Consider the following 18,855-nt stretch of genomic DNA (forward strand, 5'->3'; position numbering starts at 1 on the left):
AAATAAATAAATAAAAATTAAAAAAAAAAGACCCCTGACTTACCTGACAGGCTGTTCTGGAAACTTCCTTGTATGTTCACATATCGAGCCATCTCACAAGTCTTCCTGATAAACTCTAGGAAGGATTTCCAGTAGGACATTTGTCTCAGGGATAATTGTGCTTTTTTAATAATATGAAATATCCTGGAGTTAAAAACAATCCAGAAGACACAAACAACATTGATTTGCCTTATGAGAGATCTTTGTAAATCCTCTAAACATACATATAAGAAAATTGCCTGGGAATCCATTTATGAAAGAAATTTAAATCTCTGAAGGAGTTCACTGAGTGATAATTTGTTTATGAATTCATTTGCCCTGATTTAAAAAATGAAAAAAAAAATTATGGGAATACTTAAAATTTAAAAGTGACTAAATCAAGAGAAAATAAAAAAAAGAGAAAATAAAAAGGTAAAATGAAGAACATAATATAAAATGCATTTTGAGTCCAAGAAAAATACATTCCCTTACTGACATATTTGAGTATGAGCTTCTTGCAGCCAAAGAAAGTGAAAATCGATCACATTTAAAATTTGCTGCTATGAAATAAACACAGTCAAAAGTTCTGGAGAGCCGTGGCCCTGCAGAGAAGTGGCCCGCTCACAGGTGAGGTAAGAGTGCTTCCTGCGCAGTAACAAGAGCTTCCATCGCTTTACGCCGTGGCCTAGCCAGGGTCTAGACTTCTTGTCAGAGACGAAGCCAACAGTTGAACTGAAGGAAACTACTTCATATAGTATAGTCTTTAGCTGCTTTCTCATAGCACCAATAAGTTAATCTCATTAAAAATAAACAAATATCATTCTGCTGCATTTATAAAACATAGAATCCTCCAAGCAAAAGCGAACAGCTGGTATCAGGCTGACGTCACCATGTCGGGAGGCTTTCTACCCATGACACACTTACATGGTGGAGGTCAGCTCGTGCTCGCAGCCACCAGCAGAGGCACCGTCCCCCAGAGAAGCATCCACTTCTAGCAACTGGAAGAGCCGAGAACAGGAATGGCTCACTTCCACCAGCTGCTTCTCGATCTCCTGCCAGCCCAGGTACGCCTCAGGGTCTGAAACCAGAATATCTGGGTTCCCAGCAACAGCTTCTTGCAAAACATGAGCCTATCAGGAAAAGAGAACATCAACTTGTCATAAATTAAGCCATGCAAATGTGGACACTCACTTAACACGTGTTCCGTTCAAATTGCGCTCCTGAGACCACACCCCCTGGGATGATGACTCCTCCAGGCATAGGTCCGGACTGGAATCTCACTCATGTTCAGTTATAGAAACCAAAGTCAAGCCTAGTAGGTAGGGACCCAAGTCTCACATCCATCTGTGTCGGTTTGTCTTCCCAGATAGCCCCAGTGGCCAGTTCTCCTGATAGCCACCCTCTGAATCACCTCTCCCACAGCTTGCCTAGGCTGGGCTCTGCCTTCCCTTAAACCATAAAATTCAGCGAGGGTAGGCTGTGGTAGTTGCCATCTTGTGCTTTCTAAGCAGTGGCCTCAGGCTTGAAAGTCTCTTTTCTTGTTTTTTTTTTTGCAGGGGGGGGGGTCCCTAGAAAGTCACGTGACAAGTCTAGCTACCCTGCTAGACTGCCTGGGGAAAGAAGCGCTGAGACTCAGCAGAAGAGGTGAGCCACACCCCTTATCCCAGCCGAGCACCAAAGTCCAGCCCCATGGCCATCTGACTGCAGCCACAAGGGCAGCACTGGGAGGAACACCAGAAGAACCACCCAGCTGAACCCTGTCGGCCCTATGGCCGTGGGAGAGAAGAGAATGCTTCTGCTTCTTGTCTCTGAGCTTTGGAGTGTTTGTTAGGGGCAGTAAGTATCAGATACATGTGACCTGGAGATAGGCACAGCCTTCAGCAGATCCTTCGGGTCCCAGCTGCATGTGGGCTGCGTGTCGGGCTGTGCAGATACAGAGCAGCCCAGAATGGGCTTTCAGCTAGGAAGGAGCTTCAGCGCAGCAGCAGAACGCCGATGTGGGAAAGGGGGTGGCCGCCCACGAGCTGCCTGGCTTCTAGAGCGCTCGCCTCTCTGCCTCACGTTCTCCCCCCACGCAGATTCCGATGTCTCACTGAGGGCTTATCCCCATCTTTGGGGAGATGCCCAGTGACCAGGCTCTTGTCACTTGTGTCCCTGCCCTGTTAGGGTAAAACAATGGCTTCGTGTTCTGCTCCCTGCGGCAGCGACTGTGCAGCACCCATGGGAGAAAGCACTGATTGCCTCAGACTGCACACGTGACTGTCTCAGCCTTCGTTTTGCTGGGACATCATGTAACGTTTCGCTGGTTTTATTTCATGGCATATAAGGAAGATTTTTTTTTTAAAGAAATAGTTCATTTTTACTCATAAAACAAATGGCAAAACTGTCATTTTTAATTCTTGGCAAGAAATGTAGGAGCTACACTTGAAACAATACTCTTTCCAAACAAAATGCTAAATTATCCGTAGTTTTACATGAGCTCTCAGCAAGGGCAGCCTGTGTCCCAGCCAGAGATGTGAGGACAGCATGATTCTCAAGGCCTGAGACCATTGCCGTGGGCAATGACCATTCCTGCCGCCAGCTGACCGAGCGCCAAAGTTCCACCTCCCCTTCTCCTCCCACGTAGAGCACTCCAAGAGATCAGAAACCAAAGGGCAGAAGCGCTGGCAGCCTACAGGGAAGGCTCAGCGGACTCTGGCTGCGTGGGTGGTGCTCTCCCACGCAGTAAAACTGAGGGGCAGCAACAATTCAGCCAACCAGCCTCCTTGAAATGTGGCCTGGTATCAATCCTTCCTCATCAGAAACACAGGTGCAGCAGTAGCATCGTCAGCCAGTTTAATGCTGACCGTGAGCCCCCTGGGAGCTCTGGGAAGAGGTCAGAGGGCGGGACACTTACAGCACTCTCCACTGTACCAAGCAGCCTGTTTAAAACTCTGCTTTTATTGAAGGAGCTGTGGTGGCACAATAGTGCCCAGGGATCCACCCAGATGCTGGACTTCCTGGGGGACGTGGGACCCTCCTCAGACAAGCTTACATTTCGACAGGTCCTGGCGGCACCGCTTGTCAGTATCTACAAGATGAACAAGCACAGAGAGGCTCAGTCATGCCGTCCATGCGTTCACGACTACAACAATAAAAATAGTAAACCGCAGCATGAAAGCCTGCAAACACTGGCCTGTTGCTCCTTATTTTGCTGGTGGAATTCCCATTCGCAATGCTAAACTTTGCATAAGCTTCTTCAATGTCTTATAAAAACTGTTCGGCGTGTGATTTACCTGCCTTAACCCCCAGAAGAACGCGTCCTTCTCTAGTTTCCAGCCATCAGGTCCACCCAGAACAGAATCATCTGCTGAGCTCTCCAGCTGAGCAAGGATCTCTGCAAGACCAAGGCCGCAACAGGCACCCCCGTTAGGCTTCTTGCTCAAATCCGAGCTGCACGCATGGCGGTGAACCAATACTCAGAACCCTACAAATGTGCATTTCTGTCAACTGGATGGCTGGTTATCGTGTGCGCCATCGCTGTCCTTAGAAAGGAAACTGCAGAAGTCACTGCACTGCCGTTTCAGTCTTTCCGAAGACTTGGGAGTCTGGGTTCTTCACTATAGGACAGTTTTGGTTCTGGAGCAACAGCCCTGCCCATTTTTCTCCTCTCCTCCCTGAGAAGATGAAAAGGCTCCTGTCTACTACATAAAAGTGCAAAATTGACCTTCTCAGAAGGGGGTAGAAGTATAAGACCCTCCAGAGTCGGGACGCCAGGAAAGAGCACAGCGCACACTTAGGAGGGAGAAGTTGTCGCTGCCCAACACCAAGGAGCACAAGGATTCAGTCATTCATGGCACACTTGGGTCCTTTTTGGCCAGAGAACTGCGGATGCTGGTGGGAATGGGACAGCTCAGCCCCAGCCCTAGGACATCGCCAGTCCCAGGCCATGCTGCAGGCTGTGGGGAGTGGCAGGCTGTGCTCTCTACTGGGAGAGCTTTTTGTATTCTGCTGGGGAGTGTCGTACATGAAACACCCCCAAAGGCCCTGTAGCATGGCATAAATATGTGGGAAAGCCACCCCAGCGTGGCCCCGCTCCGGGGTGACAGCCTCGTTGGGAAGCCTGCAGGTCTGCTTTCCAGTAGATGTCACATGTGCTCCTAGTGAGCCGGTGACTGGGTTACCTCGGACAAGATCCAAGTCCTGGGCTATCACATTCCGGAGGGCCCCGTCCAGCCGCAGCAGGCCCTCCAGGGCTGGCCACCGCGGCGGCGACTGCAGCACGCTCCACAGTTTCTGCAGGTGCTGGAATCTGAGGGTGGAAGAAATGAAATGAAATGAAATGTAGACTAAAACAAGGACAGCGCAGCGCATCAGCTAGCGAAATGAGACTTGCACGCAAAGGGAGCGTCCGACTGCCGCGGGAAGTGTGCCCACAGCCTGGCGTCTTCTAACAGATTCCCGCCAAGCAGCACCACTTGAGGCTGCTGCCTCGGCGATCTTCTAGCTACTGAAGGCGAGCTGAACATTCCCTTTTGCCCCAGAATGGGAAAAGTGCACTCTCCATGAGCTGTAAAAGGCGTGAAGTTTAAGCTAAAGTTCCAGGTAAAAGCAGGGCATTGTGGTGCATGCATGTCATCCCAGCACTCGGGAGGCTGAGGCAGGAGGATCACTGCGAATGCAACACCAGCCGAGCAGCATAGTGAAACCCTGTCTCAAAACGATAAAAGTTCTGGGTATGATTTTTTGAAACCATTTGCCTTGGAGCCCGTAGTTACGAGACATAGAGAGATGTTTCTGAGAAGAGTTTCAAAATATTGGGATGGTGTAGAGAGGCTTCCAGGACCCACCAAAGTGGTCCTAACCAGGCAGAAGGAACACCCCTTTAAGGTTCTCCAAGGTCAAACAAAGGTGACAGCCAGCTGCTTGAGACCTGGCCTGGCTGGGGCGCTGGGCTCACGGACAGTCACGCTGCAGACACAGAAGGAACAAGACTTCTCACTTTGACAGCCAGGCAGAAAAGCCCCCGGGAAGATTTCAAGCAGTGTCGCCTGAGCACTGCCCCAGCTCCCTGTCTGTGTGCCACTCTGGGGTGGTGGGACGCAGCAGCTGAAGGGACACCATATCTCTGGTTCTGGTGTGTGAGGCAGGAAAATGTACTGTTCACACAGACAGAGGCGGTGATGAGAGGAAAAGGGACAAGAGAAGATGGGACGGGAGTGAGTATGGGGGGCCGAGTGCCCCTGGGGCCACATTCTGGGTGCCAGCAGTGAGTCCAGGCTCATGGTCTCCAGACCAGCACAGGGTCCCCCCATGGAAAAGGCAGCAGGCTCAAGAGAGAAGACACAGCTGTGTGGAGCTCAAGCCAAACACTCCAGGGCAGGAGCTGTGCCCCAGCCTCACGCTCCTGGCTACACTGAGCCTACCTGGCCACTTTGACCTCTGGACTCTGCAGACCATCTCAGCAGTCCTGGGGCACATGCAAGCCCCAGCCTCAAGCTCCTGGCTACACTGAGCCTACCTGGCCACTTTGACCTCCAGACTCTGCAGACCATCTCAGCAGTCCTGGGGCACATGCAAGAGGACCAGTGGCCACAGCAGCACTAGAGCTGGTGGCTGGTGGCTTTGCCTGCAGGAAAGCAGCAGTGGGGCAGCCCTCCCCTCTCTCTGGCCTGACACCAGAAGCGGGAGTTCGGTCCAGAGCTCCACAGGAGAAAGTGGGGTTAAACGGCACTAAATCCTGGAAAGTGCTGGGAGCCACAGAAGCTGGAAATTGGTCAAATGTGTGAAAGCAGGACTAGGCCTCTGTGCCTACAGCAGTCGTGCTGCCTCAGTCCTGACATAAGCATCCTGATTGATTTATGTCAGCTATTAGTTAGTAGGCAACCTTGTGTCACAAATTACAAACATTGCAAAGGTATAAATAAACACCCCTACTGTGGCTCTGGGGGTCGTCTCACCAGTGAGGCAGACGGGCCACCACCTGACCCAGCTCTTGTCTTCTTTCCTATCCTTTTCTCATTCCTGCCATTGTTTCTCCCCAGATGCAATGGAGCACACTAAAAGACCAATGGATCCCTACAGGCAAGAGCCAGAAAGTAGGAAACACACGGCTGTACTTCATTTTATTCTGCCCATGGAAAAAGAGACACTGTCCAGGTAAAACATACACTGCCCAGACCCTGGACCTGGGCTCTGGAGCCTCTTCAGGTTCCACCAACCACAGATGGGCACTATAGGTCAATCTGTGATCAGACCCGTCAAGGTGACACACACAGGCAGGGCTGTGGCCTTCTGTTACACCCCGAAACTCCCGTGAGCCTAGGGCTCACCAGCATCTGCACTCCCGAAGAGCACAACATGAGCTCCCCATCTCTGCCACCCAACTAGGGGGCCTGGGCCTGGGCAGAGCCAGAGGGCACCTGGGTTGGTATGAGGATCAGGAAGGGCACCAAGTCCTGAGAAGGAGAGGGAGCGCCTGCCAATGTCCCCATCTCTTCTCATGACATGTTTGACTTAAAGAGAGAAAGGGTTGCGAAGAATTAGTTACAGAGACAGGTAGGAAAGGGGTGTGATTTCCTGGGCCAGAGCCCAGGGGGAAAGGCCCAGTCTCCTGTGAAGGGGAAGGGGAATCTTGCAAAGACTTGCAGGAGAAAAAGACAAGGAGAAAACCTTGGCAGAGTGGTAGGAGAGACACCAAGGAGTCCAACAAGACCAAGCACAAAGGTGGATGAGAGAGCTCCTGCTGGCTCAGGCAGCCCAACAGGAAGAGAGGACAGCCCGAGCAGCACAGAAGGGAAGGACAGGCATAGGGTAGAGGGGAGCCCGGGACCTCAGCACACCCACCACCGCTGGGACAGCACTCAAGGCTCTGACCAAAGCAAAAGGAAAAATGGACTACAAAGCAAGAACTAATCGAAGGGCCTGCAGGGGGCCGAGGGTGTGAGGGGACATCGGAACGCCATATCAGGAAACCAACATGTCCACAAAAATGTCAGAAAGATTTTCTCTCACTTTCCTGATCGCCAGACACAATACTCAACACTTTTTTTTTTTTCTTAGTCTTTTTGAGACAAGGTCTCACTATGTTGTTCAGGCTGGCCTTGAACTCACTCTGGTTTGAGACCTCCCAAGGTGGTCTCAAACTCACAGCGATCCTCCTGCCTCGGTCTCCTGAGAATTACCACCATGCCCAGCCCAAAATTCAATTTAAAGGACGTGAGGTTGATTTAGATTCATGTTTCAGTCCCTGGCCAGACAGGCACAACAGGGCCGAGGAGGGCCGCTTGCTGAGGGGCAACCAGGAAGTGGAGAGAGAAGGGGGAGCCAGGAGGGAGGTGGGCCCTGCGACCCACCCCCGTGGCCGCCTCTGGGGGCACACCTGGCTAACAGTGCAGCCAGTTGCTGACTTTGAGTGATTCCCTAGCTGAGGAGAACAGGGCCCGCGATCCGACCACCTTCCCAAATCCCCCGCTCATTTCAGACCCAAACTACAGCAGAGATGGAGGAGGCGCTGGAGGGCGCCTGAGCAGGTGTCAGGGCAGAGCTGAGAAAGGGCTCCGCTCCTTTCGCGGGGGTCCCTCTGCATCATCACAGAAGCCTGGCCATGCCAGCAAGTGATTCCTCCTCCAGAGGAGGACCACTGGGAAGCCTCGTTCCAAGCCTGTGGCACACTAACGGGCCCACACCTAGAGAAGTCTTAGAGAAGGTGCAGGGACCCCACCACCAGAGAAGAGAAGCCCAGGGCCCAGGAAGGCGCTAGGAGCCTCAGGACTTGTTGTCACCCAAGCGGCCAGTAGGTGGCAGGTTTACATTCTGCATAACACATATTGGTCCAAATAGATTCCCTTTCCAAAGGATTGCTTGCTAGCGCGCACAGCGGGTGGACGGGGAGTCCTTCCCGCCGCTGCGTGTGTGCAGCTGTCGGCCGGGAGGCGGGAAGGGCTCCGCTGTGCTGCAATCCAGGGTGCGGTGCCCTCCTCCCCATTCTGTCCCTGCTGAGCTCAGAGCCGCAAGAGCAGCCTGGGGCCTCCTCCTCCTCCTGGCGCATCAGTGCTGGGGGGCAGGCAGCCCTGGCTAAAGAGCCCGGAAGGCTGAAGGTCTGTGGGATGGGGAAGGCGACAGAGGGTGGCGGCTCCCACAGGTGCCCTGTGCAAGGCTCAGTGTGTTTCCCAGGCCAGCGAGCGGGAAGGTGTCAGCGCCCCCTGCGCTAGGCGTCCCGCCTCTGAAGTCGGCCGACCGCAGAGTGTGGACTCTGCTCTGCTCGGCTCAGCGTGCAAGGCAACCCTGCTGCCCCTGAGGGCCACCTTCCAGGAGCTGTGCAGCCCGACGGGAGGGACCCTCACTGCTGCCTGCCTCCCCAGCGGCTCACGCCTCGGGGCCCTGCCAAGGCAGGAGTTAGGAAAGAGGACCCGAGAAGGCAAGATCCTCTTCCCTGACGGGTTCCAGCAATGTCACACGGTTGGAAACGTTGCTACTTCCTGTGTCATCATAATATACACAGAGACGCACAGTCTCCTGACCCCGTCTCCGCGGTCCGAGGTTTGAAATCAAACCTTTTGAAATAATGTTAAGAAAGCTTATTGCTCTACCACACACCCCGGAGAAGTCCAGGTTCAGAGTAGACAGCCCCAGGCGTTCCGGGAGGTTTCCTCAGAACCTAACTAATAACTGTTTGTAGAAGGCCCGGTAATTTCACAGAAACCTCAAATAGCTTCTGTAATTTGGCGGGGGGGGTAGTTTTGAAATAGCCAATCCGAGAGCGTTATTCAGTTCTCCTTGCTGCTGATTGGCTGCTGCCCTGTCACTCATTTCAACAGAGGCGCCAAGATTCGCACCTCCTAAGGTAGCGGTTGCGCCTGCGCCTGCGCCTGCGCCTGCGCCTGCGCCTGCGCCTGCGCCTGCGCCTGCGCCTGCGCCTGCGCCTGCGCCTGCAGCAATCTCCTGGGTTCTCAGTTCTGCCCTTCTTAAAGCCTTAAGATCCCTAGGATGCCATCAAAACACCCTGCGCCTTCTAAGGCTTTAGTAATACACTATTTTGCTAAATTAAATTACTTAACTGTGGGAAACGTAGTCTAGTTAGGGTTTAAACTGTAAAAATAGCCATTTATAGGCATCTTCCTGACCGTTTCTGAAATGTGCAGTTTTTCCCAATTTGCAGATACTCTAGGAACGTAAGCTCTGTGAACTTTGGGATCCACTGTATTCCAAGGGGAACCTACACATGGAGTATGATCAAATTCAAGGGACAGCAAACTACCAAACCTATTGGGGTCTAAGATCCAGTTCTGTAATAGAATTGACCAGTTTGCTGAACTAGTTGTTATTTTAAAAATAAAGAAACCACAAGTCCCACCTTTTCCCATTTCTGAAATATTCCTGGACCCACGTGGATATTTCCGTTACAAACACTGTTTAAACAGGGAAACAAGCCGAACTCCTCGCCCAGTAGTGCTTCTGCAATGTGTGTGTCCGTTTTAAAAACAACCGCCCTCCTCCCGCCTGCCCTGCCGGCCCGCCCGGGAAGCGCTGAGATGGCAATTGAGACTGGGCAGTGCGCGCCTGTGATCCCAGCTCTTGGGAGGCTGTAAGCAGGCGGATCACTGCGAGTCCGATCTAGTAGTGTAGACCCTTCCCCAAAATACAAAAATAAAAATAAAAACAACCCTCAAAGGTATAAAATTGAAAACCCCGGGAAAGACAGAACACTTTCTCAAACATCCTTCTCTCTCCTACTGCACTACTCCAGACCTCTGGCTCATGCATGTGCAGGTCGCTGCTGGGGCCACTGTGACGCTGACCCACAGGGGCTTCCCACTGCTAACCAGGAACTCGCTGTCTAACAGCTTTCAGCGAATCTGTTTCTGATCATATTATAGTGCTCTCTCGACAATGCGGCGCTCTCCAGGCCAGCGAAGAGAGGGGGGCGGGCCTTACAGCTGCGGGGAGGAGGGGCTGTCCCCCGGGCCATCCACTGCCAAGACGTCACTCAGGAGGTGCAGTCCTGCGTGCAAGGCTCCCGCCACCTTCCACGCCAATCCGCCCTCCTTGTGCTTGTCCCTGAGGGCCTGCAGGCTCCGGCCCGTGCCTATGAGCACCTTCTGAAGCAGGTCACGCAGGTGCCACTGGTCCAACACCTACAAATTTAGAGACAAAACATTAGCATTCCTGATAACTTCAGAACTAACGCACATAGTTTTAAAAAAATCCATTACTGACCATTGTGAATGACAATCACTCAGCCAGTCTTTAAATTTTTTTGGAAAACTGAAAATCTGCGCACAACGGCATTATGATTTAATTTCCCCGAGGACATGTGAGATTAGCAAGTGCGGCAGTGGAGGACACAGCTTGGCAATCAACCCTCTCCTCTCCTTCCTTCCCTCAGTGGGGAGAGAGAGCAGAGAAAGCCACGGCATAAACTTCTACCAAAGTGAAAGGGAATTTGAAAAGTAAGCTAGGGATTAAATGTAATCGTACGCTGTAGCACAGATGGCACTTACTGAGTACCTCCTGGGGACATGGGCTTAGAAACAATGACAGGCACAGCAGACAACATCAGGATGCGTCCTCACATTCCTACAAACAACTTTGGGACGCCCGTCGCAGGCGGCCTGGGGACATGCGTGAGGCATGCTCACAATTCTCTGACCATGTGCACAAGCCACCCACATAAGGCACGAGGCACAGCACTCCTGTCCACTGCACGAGGCACAGCACTCCTGTCCACTTTTTTTTTTTTTTTTTCTTCCAGAACTCCAGAACTGGGGATTGAACTCAGGTCCTTGCGCTTGCCCGGCAAGCGCTTATTCTACTGAGCTATCTCCTTGGCCTCTCCCCTGTCTACTTTGATTCTAGTCATCTCGAAATTGTGCCTTGATTGCTTTTGGGCCAGGTGAGCTTAGGGCCAGGAGGGGACCATTGTGCCCGGATGTTGCTGAAGGGCGTTGCACCCATGATTGGAGATGCTGACCTCTATCAGCCATGCATGTTAAGGGGTACAAAAGTTTTGCAGGGGCGTGTTGAGAGAAAACAGGAAGCAGGTGCGTGTCACTTGATAAAGAGAATGGGGGTGACTGGCAGCGGGCTCTGCTTCAAAGTCTTTAAAATGTCCCCAAAAAGTATAGCTGTGAGCTGGCCAGAACCTTGAGGCTTTAGGGTCCATCGCCATGAACAGGACAGCGCTGGCCCCACAGCAGTGTCTCCAAAAACAGACCTTTAAGTCGCATCACCATTTCTGCCAACCATGGGGACCTGGGAGATGGCTCAGTGGAATAAGTGCCTCCCTGGCAAGCACAAGGGTCTGAGTTCAATCCCTGGTTCCACCAAAAAAAAAACCTCAGAACATTTCTGCCAACCTACAAGAGACTCTGGGTGACCCACATTGAGGCCGTGGATACCCCAAGGGGAAGCGTGCCCCAGAGCCAGGACGCAGGCTCCTCTTCCCGAGGAGGACCTACAATCAGTGACAATATGGAGCATTGCACACCCCGGACAGAGCTCCGGACTCAGGACAGCACCTGTCTGTAGAGCCGCAGCTGGCTGACCGCCCCAACCAGGTAGCTTCTGGCTTCGGGCCGCTTGGGCTGCTGGCCTCCACGGTGGCCTCCTCGCTCAGCTTCCTCCTCAAGCGTGCTGGACAAGGCCGAGCTCACCATCCTCTCTAAGTCACGCTCTGTGGGAAACTGGACACGAATTTAAAAAAAAAAAAAAAATTGTTCAGAACCAAAGCGTTTTTCCCTAGAACATTTCTTTTCTAATAATCTATGTACTTAAGGAAGAAAATTGGTCCTTTCTCCGGATTGGCTAGGAGCGCCGGGAAGCACTGCTTGCCCAGGAGGGGACTCAGGAACGCGCCCTGCTGCGAACATTTTCTTTTCTAATTTTCAAAGTGGAAAAAACCAGAAGGACTAACACTGGGATCGTGTTTCAGAAACTGTCTCACATTTTGTATGGAAACTCTTATTTTCGCGTGTTCTCTGGCGCTGCTCTATAAATAGGTGTATCAGAACTAAACCTCTCCCCGACGCAGACTCCGAACAATCCCCGCCTCGCCTTTCACAAGCGCGGCTGCAGCGGCATGAACGCTTGTGTGCCCCGGAGTTCTCGTGCTGACACCCTAATCCCCAGTAGTCTGCAGGGCTAGAAATCAGCTCCCAGGAGTACAGCTCACACGCTCGGATGAGCGCCCACGAGCAAGGAAGGCAAGAAGGGAACCTGCTCGCTGCTGCAGCAGGGGACACGGAGCGAGGACGGCTGTGAGCCAGACCGCCGTCCGCCGCCGGACCCCAGTCTCTGCAGCCTTGATCTTAGACTTCTGGCCTCCACAACCACGAGGGGAAAACTCTTCCTGCGTGAGCCATGCAGGCTGTGGTAACTCGTTACATCCAATGCTGGCGGACTAAGACAGCAGAACATGCAGAAAGCGTTAACGTTCCAATTGTCAGCTCGGCAGGTTCCTTCGGGACCCGGATGGAAAACCCTCACACATGACTGCCAAAGCCACCAGGTCTTTGTTAGAAAGGAAGCCCCCACCCCGCCCACGCACTCAAGGTCTAGGAGGGCTGGTGTGCAGACATTAGGTTCCTGATGACAGGAGGTCAGATAGGACGGACACAGAGGCTGAAGAGATTGCGGGGACTCTGCAGAGGAAATGGGGTCGGGTGAACCATTTTCTAGGGGAGGGGACAGAGAGCAGGACTGAGGAGCACCACACCAGAGCCCAGGGGAAGACCTGCCGAGCACCCTGGGGAGGTCTAGGCAGGGGCAAGGCTGCAGCCAGGCAGCACAGGGATGTGTAAGGGGTGGAAGGCCAGGCAATGCCCTCCCTAAGATGCCCACACCTAATCCCCAGCTCCTGTGACTGAGTCTCATTGGAGCAGTGAGATCGCCGGGCATGGAGGGAACAAGGTGTTCATCCACTGACCCTTCCCTGGACTACCGAGCGGACCCCAAGCGCCTGTGGGTGCTCATTCGTGGAGACAAGACACAAAACAGTCAGGGTCGGAGACAGAGACACGCCAAGGGTAGGCGACCACCCCGGCTTGAAAAAGACACCACCTGCAAGTGACATGGGGGGGCACTAGGACCTGTGAAAGAAAGTGAGCAAGCCTTGCCCCCTAAATATGTGATGTGGACCTAAAAAACAAGAGGCAGCAGATGCAGGGAAAGCTCCTTACCTCCCCCAGCTGCCTAAAAGAAGAGCACAGAGGCCCTCTGTGTAAAGAATGCTTACGTTACCACAAGACGTCCCCGTCTGCATGCAGATTCCTGTCTAGGAGAGACTCGGCCGGCCCTCCGGAGTACTCTGGCTACCTGGGAGACTTTTCTTCTGACCCGAGACAACCTTAACACACAAGGAATGTCCACCCTGGCAAGAGGCCAAAGCCCCTTTGCTTTTGTGTAGCTTACAACAGTAGAAACCCCATCGTCCAGCTGCCTCCAGGAGCACATGTTTCTCTGAGAACTCTCAAGCTTGCCCATGGGGTTCAGTCTGGGCTTTTCTTGCTTATCTGTCCTTTTCCAGTTGAATTTGTGGACCCAGCCACAGAAGCTAGAAGTGTAGGGGGCAAAGAAATATTCTCCCCTACAGAAGAGATGCGGCCCTCCAGAGTCCCTGAAGTCAGCTCCAACAGACCTGTTCTAGACTTGTAGCCTACAGAACTGTGTGACAGTCCATTTGGGTTTGCTTCGGCCACTGCCTTGGTGGTAGCTCATTACTGCGGCCACAGAGGCCCACAGGCACCACACACAACCTTGAGCTTGGCGGAGACACAGCAGGAGTTCTCACTGCCTCCCTCTCAATTCTACTCCCAAAGTGTTGCCATTCTAAGACAAAGATCTTGCATGGTGTACCTGTTGAAACATTGTACCAACAGGAGAAGTTTAGAAGCTTAACTAATTAAATCAGTAGTTCTGCATCCTAAGGTGTAGAGGACATGCCCTAGGGCAGCTGTTTACGCTTTAACTTGTCCTAATGGTTGACTCAGTGCACCAACTTGAGAAGTTTAGAAGTGTAAGCTACGTGCATCTTTCCTTCCTAAACGTGCAGAGCTGGGTATCCTGGCTCAGCAATGAGGGAAAGGTAGCCAACACATAGTGTGACTTGACTATATTCTAACATAAAATATTAACTCTTAAACATGTAGAGAACTGGAGTGGATTTCAGCCAACTGGAACATGACGTCTCATCTACAACAACCATGAGAAAGGCCCAGAGTCACAAATTTCAAGCCCTGCTGAAAGTAGATTGGATCAGGTCGGAGGCAAGAAGCCTTCTAAATCTGCAGATCAGAAAAGGGTTTTCAATACCACATCAGCTCCCAAGGCTTCCAGCTGTCTCTCCTCCAGGTCACCCACCAGGACATAGACCAAGAGCAGGTCTATAGGCCAGAGATCAAACTCAGTGGCCTGCACAATACCAGCAACTGAATCTACAAATGTAATTTGTTGTCTTAGTCTACTTTCTGCTGCTAAAACAAAATTCCTGAGATAAGGTAATTTATGAAGAATAAAGATCTCCCTAGCCAGGGCTGGGGTGCCAACGCAAGTCTCTCTTCCTCTTCTTATAAATGCACCAGTGCTCACACAGGTGTGGGACACCCTCCTGACTTGTAATCCTAGGATCCCCAATTCTCACCTCCAAGTGCCATCACATAAGCCTTTGGTGGCTGGCTTTCCCACACAGGAACAGCACGTGCTCTTGGGACAGTATACTCACAAGGTCAGGGACGCTCATGAAGGGGAAGCACAACCCACCTCCCAGCCATGCAGACCCCAAGGGAGGGGGCAGACTCTCTCTAAACACCGAGTGCCACTCGGGAAGAACCCTGACCCTGGAAGTAGAGCCCGGAGGATGTGTCCAAAGCTGTACCACTCTACCAAAACTGCGGGTGTGTGGTCTTGAATCCACATCTGCGAAGCAAAAGAACCCCAGACGGCAGCTGCCTCAGAGCATCCACAACTGCAGTGTGAACCATGTCATACAGGTCAGTGAACACAGTCTCCTTCTTCCATCCACCTGGTTTGGGGCAGTGAGGCTCAACTCTAGAAAACCCAGCTGGCCTTTGTCCCTCCTCCTTCCCTTGTCACAACTGTCCCTTTGCCCAGAAAATCACCCACTCCCACTCCTTCCAGAGCACTGCTTTCTTCCTAGACACCCACTGTCTCTCTCTGGCTGGAGGACCTCACTCCTCAACCTAAGCTGGCTCCTCCCACCTGGGCCCCAGAGCAATGACATATCATGTTACTTAAGATGACTCTGAGTGCTGGGGTGGAGTGACAAGGGAGAAAGATGGACAGCCAGGACCTACTGTGTCTCAGTAGCTCATTTTGTGGTAGGAGGGTGCCCTGTCTGTCTGTCTGTCAGCTCCCCTTGTAACTTCCCAGCTCTCCCAAGAAGCATACGGGTATCCCACCATTTCTACCAACCGCTGGTCCCAGAAGGCTGTTCCCAAGGGGCTCAAGATCTACATATGGGGCTGAGGAGATGGCTCAGTGGAATAAGTGCTTCCCTGGCAAGTGCAAGGGCCTGAGTTCAATTCCTGCTTCCTCAAAAAAAGAAAAAAAAAAAAAAAGATCTACATATGCTCAAGTCTCCTGCCAACATCTGCTATAGCCTCAGACATCTTCCTACATCTCTGCACGTACCAATTACAGAATACAGCCTAAATGCCGTACACATTGTTGATACGCAGTGGTATGTAGCTTCCCAAGCTTAATTCTTCCCATGATTCCATCGCAACCAGAAAGGAACAAATAATTAAGCTTGGGAAAGGAGGCACTACTGTTAATGCTCAGGAGAGACGACAAGGAAAATGTCTGTCCATGGTCGGTACAGACTCAGTTTGCCTTCTTGTGTTGTTGGTCTGCAGCTGGCTGACTCCATGCAAATGACTGGCAGCACCCGGAAGCTCACTCTCCAGGAGAGACCCAAGGGCATGAGAAGCAATCGGGCGAGGATACCTCCTGCAGCTCCACTGAATAATTCAGAATCCGTTCTGCTTGAAGATCATCAAAACCGAACTGGGATCTGAGGTCATTCTGTACTTTCCATGGGTCCCACACCACGCTTTGCAGGGAAAGGTGGTAAGTGGACTCTGTAACAGCAAAACAAGGTACAGTGTGAGTTCTTGTGATACTTTGTGTCTAAAGGGACTCCAAAAGTAATGTCATTTTCACCTCTAAAGAAAAAGCAAACTGCCATGTTCTAAAAAATTTTTCAATACAAGAAAAGAAGATGTGAAAAAAAAAAGAAAAAGCAAATGAAGACAAGTAGGAAAAAGGAACAAAAGCTAACTAGTCATCTCCCCTTGTCTGCAGGGATTGCAATCCCTGGTTTGGATGCCAGAAACCAAATCCTGGTAGTGCCATACCTTGCACATGTGGTATTCCTACCTTCACACATCTGAGATAAATTTAAACTAAATTAGGCACAGTAAGTGATTATAAACAATGATAAAGACATATTGCAAGAAAAGTATCAATTCTCCTAGTTTTGGGACTTGAGGGCCGCTACTAAGTAAAATAGTATCGCTTTGGTGGAGCACCGGGATTGAACAGGGTCTGGTACCTAAGATGGCTACCGAGTTACTGAAGGACACTGAGTGTGGGCAGTGTGCTACGTGGGACAGTCCATGGTTTGTCCCAGCAGAAAACAGCAGATGGTGTGCGAGCTCTCATTCCCCAGGGACCTGTGCAATTTAAAGTTTACTGATTGTTTACTTCTAAAGTTTAGTGATTATTTACAATTCAATATCTTCAGGACTGCAGTTGACTGTGGTCCCTGAATCTGCAAAAATGCGAAGCTGTAGATTTCACGAGGACTCCAGCCTCCACTCCACACAGAGAGCATGGTGGGATGCCACATACACCCACCCCCCAGTGTAAAGGGTTACAAAGTTTGAGAGTAATTTGAAAACACACATCAGTAGCCTCACAAAATTCAAAACACTGAACCTAACTATTTCACTTCTGAAAATCTATCTCAAGAAACCTAATCAGATCACTGAACAAAAATTAATGTATAGCAAGGACATTGTGTATTGGTTTCATGCTGATCAAATATTCAAAGCCAGCTCAGCATTCAGCGTAAGGGGAAAGGACCAACTACAGTATATTCAAAACACAAAACTCTATAAGAGCTTGATAACTATATTTTTAAGTGCTAAAGTCATAGGATAAAGTTCCTCTGGAGTAAGCAAGGTGTAACACAGAAGAACTATTCAAATTCTCCAGCAACACCCTTTGAAGAAACACACCCAAAGATAAAAATCCAAAACTTTCAAGGCTTGATGAAAACTCAGGAGGACAGCCCGGCAACCGCAAACACGTAAACTCCAGCGCATACCTTCATCTGAAAACCCTGCCCTCAGACTGTTTCAGATCACAGTTGTACACCCACCCACTGAACACCCATGCTAGTCCCTGTGGGACCGTGTCCACACCATTAAAGTGGGTTGCGTTGAATGGGGCTGATGGTCAAGATCACCAGAAAGAGAGATTTTCTGGTCCTGCCCCTTCCTCTCTGGGATTCCTGCTCTCTACTTCCCAGAGCACACAGGACAGGCAGCCTTGCTCCACCACACCCTTCCAGCTCTCCCTGCCCCTGAGCCAGCCAGCAACCATAGACTGAGTGCCGGAAACTCTCCTCCCAGAAGTTTCAGGTGTCAAGTGCTTCTTCCCAGCAGTAAGACCAAGACAGGGTGAATCCTGAGAATACAGACTCCCTCTTCCAGTCCAATCATCTCTGTGTGACATTACAGGGGAAGTGTGGGTTTCCTCAACTAAAATGATAGTACACTGTATATTGAAGAGACTGTGCATCCCATGCCAGGTGAGCTGCCCCTGCAGCCCCCCTCTTGAGAGAGGAGAAAGCAGACAGTGTCACTTAAAGTCACCCTCCTAGATTACACCAGGATCCCCCACCCCAGGTGAGCTAGTGTCCAAGCCTAAGTGAAACATTGGTCTAATAGCTGCAAAAACATAAAATCATTCTAAAAGAAAAAGTGAAAGTCTACCTTGATTCTGAAATTCACAAATACACAAGAGAATGCTGGGAAGACGTGGATTAGCATCAGACCAAGCGCCCTGGCTCAGCCTGTCCCTGCACACACTGTGATCAAAGCCTGGCTCTAAAGAACCTTCTTGACCCCCTTGGACTGCCCCCCACCACTCCGCAGTACCTCCCCACCCCGCCCGCCGAGTAGGAATTTCTGCCAAGTTCCGGGAACCCCCCAGACCCAGTCCTAGCCCAGGTCCGGTGAGTGTGTGGAGAGCTTCCTGCTACTTTGCACCAGGGGAGGGGGACCTGTCCCAGCCCAGGTGCAGCGTGGGCCGGACCTACTCCCACCCCCTTGGGCCGCCCCCCACCACTCCGCAGCACCTCCCCACCCCACCTACTGAGTAGGAATTTTGCAGTGCTCTGGGAACCCCTGACCCAGTCTTAGCCCAGGTCCAGTGACTGTGGGAGAGCTTCCTCTTTCCCCTAATTAACCTTGCCCCCTCCAGGCACAGCTCAGGCCTGGCATACACGCCTGAGGTGTAACCCTGCAGCTGCAATCCCTGCAGAGAGTGTAGAGGATAGATCCACCCAGCTAGTCCAGGAGCAGAACATCTTGCCACAGGGGCACAACAGGTTCGCCCTCAAGGGCAACAGCACGAAGGAGCTGAGCACAGCAGCCAGACCTAAGCCAGACGCAGCTGGATAAGTCCAAACTTTGTAGAGCTGCACCTGAACTTCAGTATGTGCGAAGGTTATAACTACAGCAAAGATCTATAACAAAGGTCAGAAGACAGTGCTACACAAAATGACGAGAAGGAACAAAATGCAACCTCAGAACCCAAGCCCACCCACAACAA

General features: G+C 51.5%; 1 protein-coding gene across 1 annotated transcript in view; it reads right to left on the reverse strand.

Annotated features, from left to right (window-relative positions):
- The window catches only part of Abca13 (ATP binding cassette subfamily A member 13), a 448,352-nt gene that overhangs the window by 377,863 nt on the left and 51,634 nt on the right, over nt 1-18,855 (reverse strand). The window contains exons 8-15 of the mRNA XM_023714440.1: nt 15,961-16,094; nt 11,517-11,681; nt 9,934-10,133; nt 4,182-4,309; nt 3,294-3,394; nt 2,915-3,088; nt 943-1,148; nt 44-183 (exon numbers count right to left, since the gene is read on the reverse strand). Coding sequence (XP_023570208.1) covers nt 44-183; nt 943-1,148; nt 2,915-3,088; nt 3,294-3,394; nt 4,182-4,309; nt 9,934-10,133; nt 11,517-11,681; nt 15,961-16,094 — 1,248 coding nt within the window. The remainder of the gene's footprint in view (nt 1-43; nt 184-942; nt 1,149-2,914; nt 3,089-3,293; nt 3,395-4,181; nt 4,310-9,933; nt 10,134-11,516; nt 11,682-15,960; nt 16,095-18,855) is intronic.

The sequence above is a fragment of the Octodon degus genome, unplaced genomic scaffold (genome assembly GCF_000260255.1).
Source record: "Octodon degus isolate 3935 unplaced genomic scaffold, OctDeg1.0 scaffold00035, whole genome shotgun sequence".
In the NCBI taxonomy this organism is placed as follows: domain Eukaryota; kingdom Metazoa; phylum Chordata; class Mammalia; order Rodentia; family Octodontidae; genus Octodon; species Octodon degus.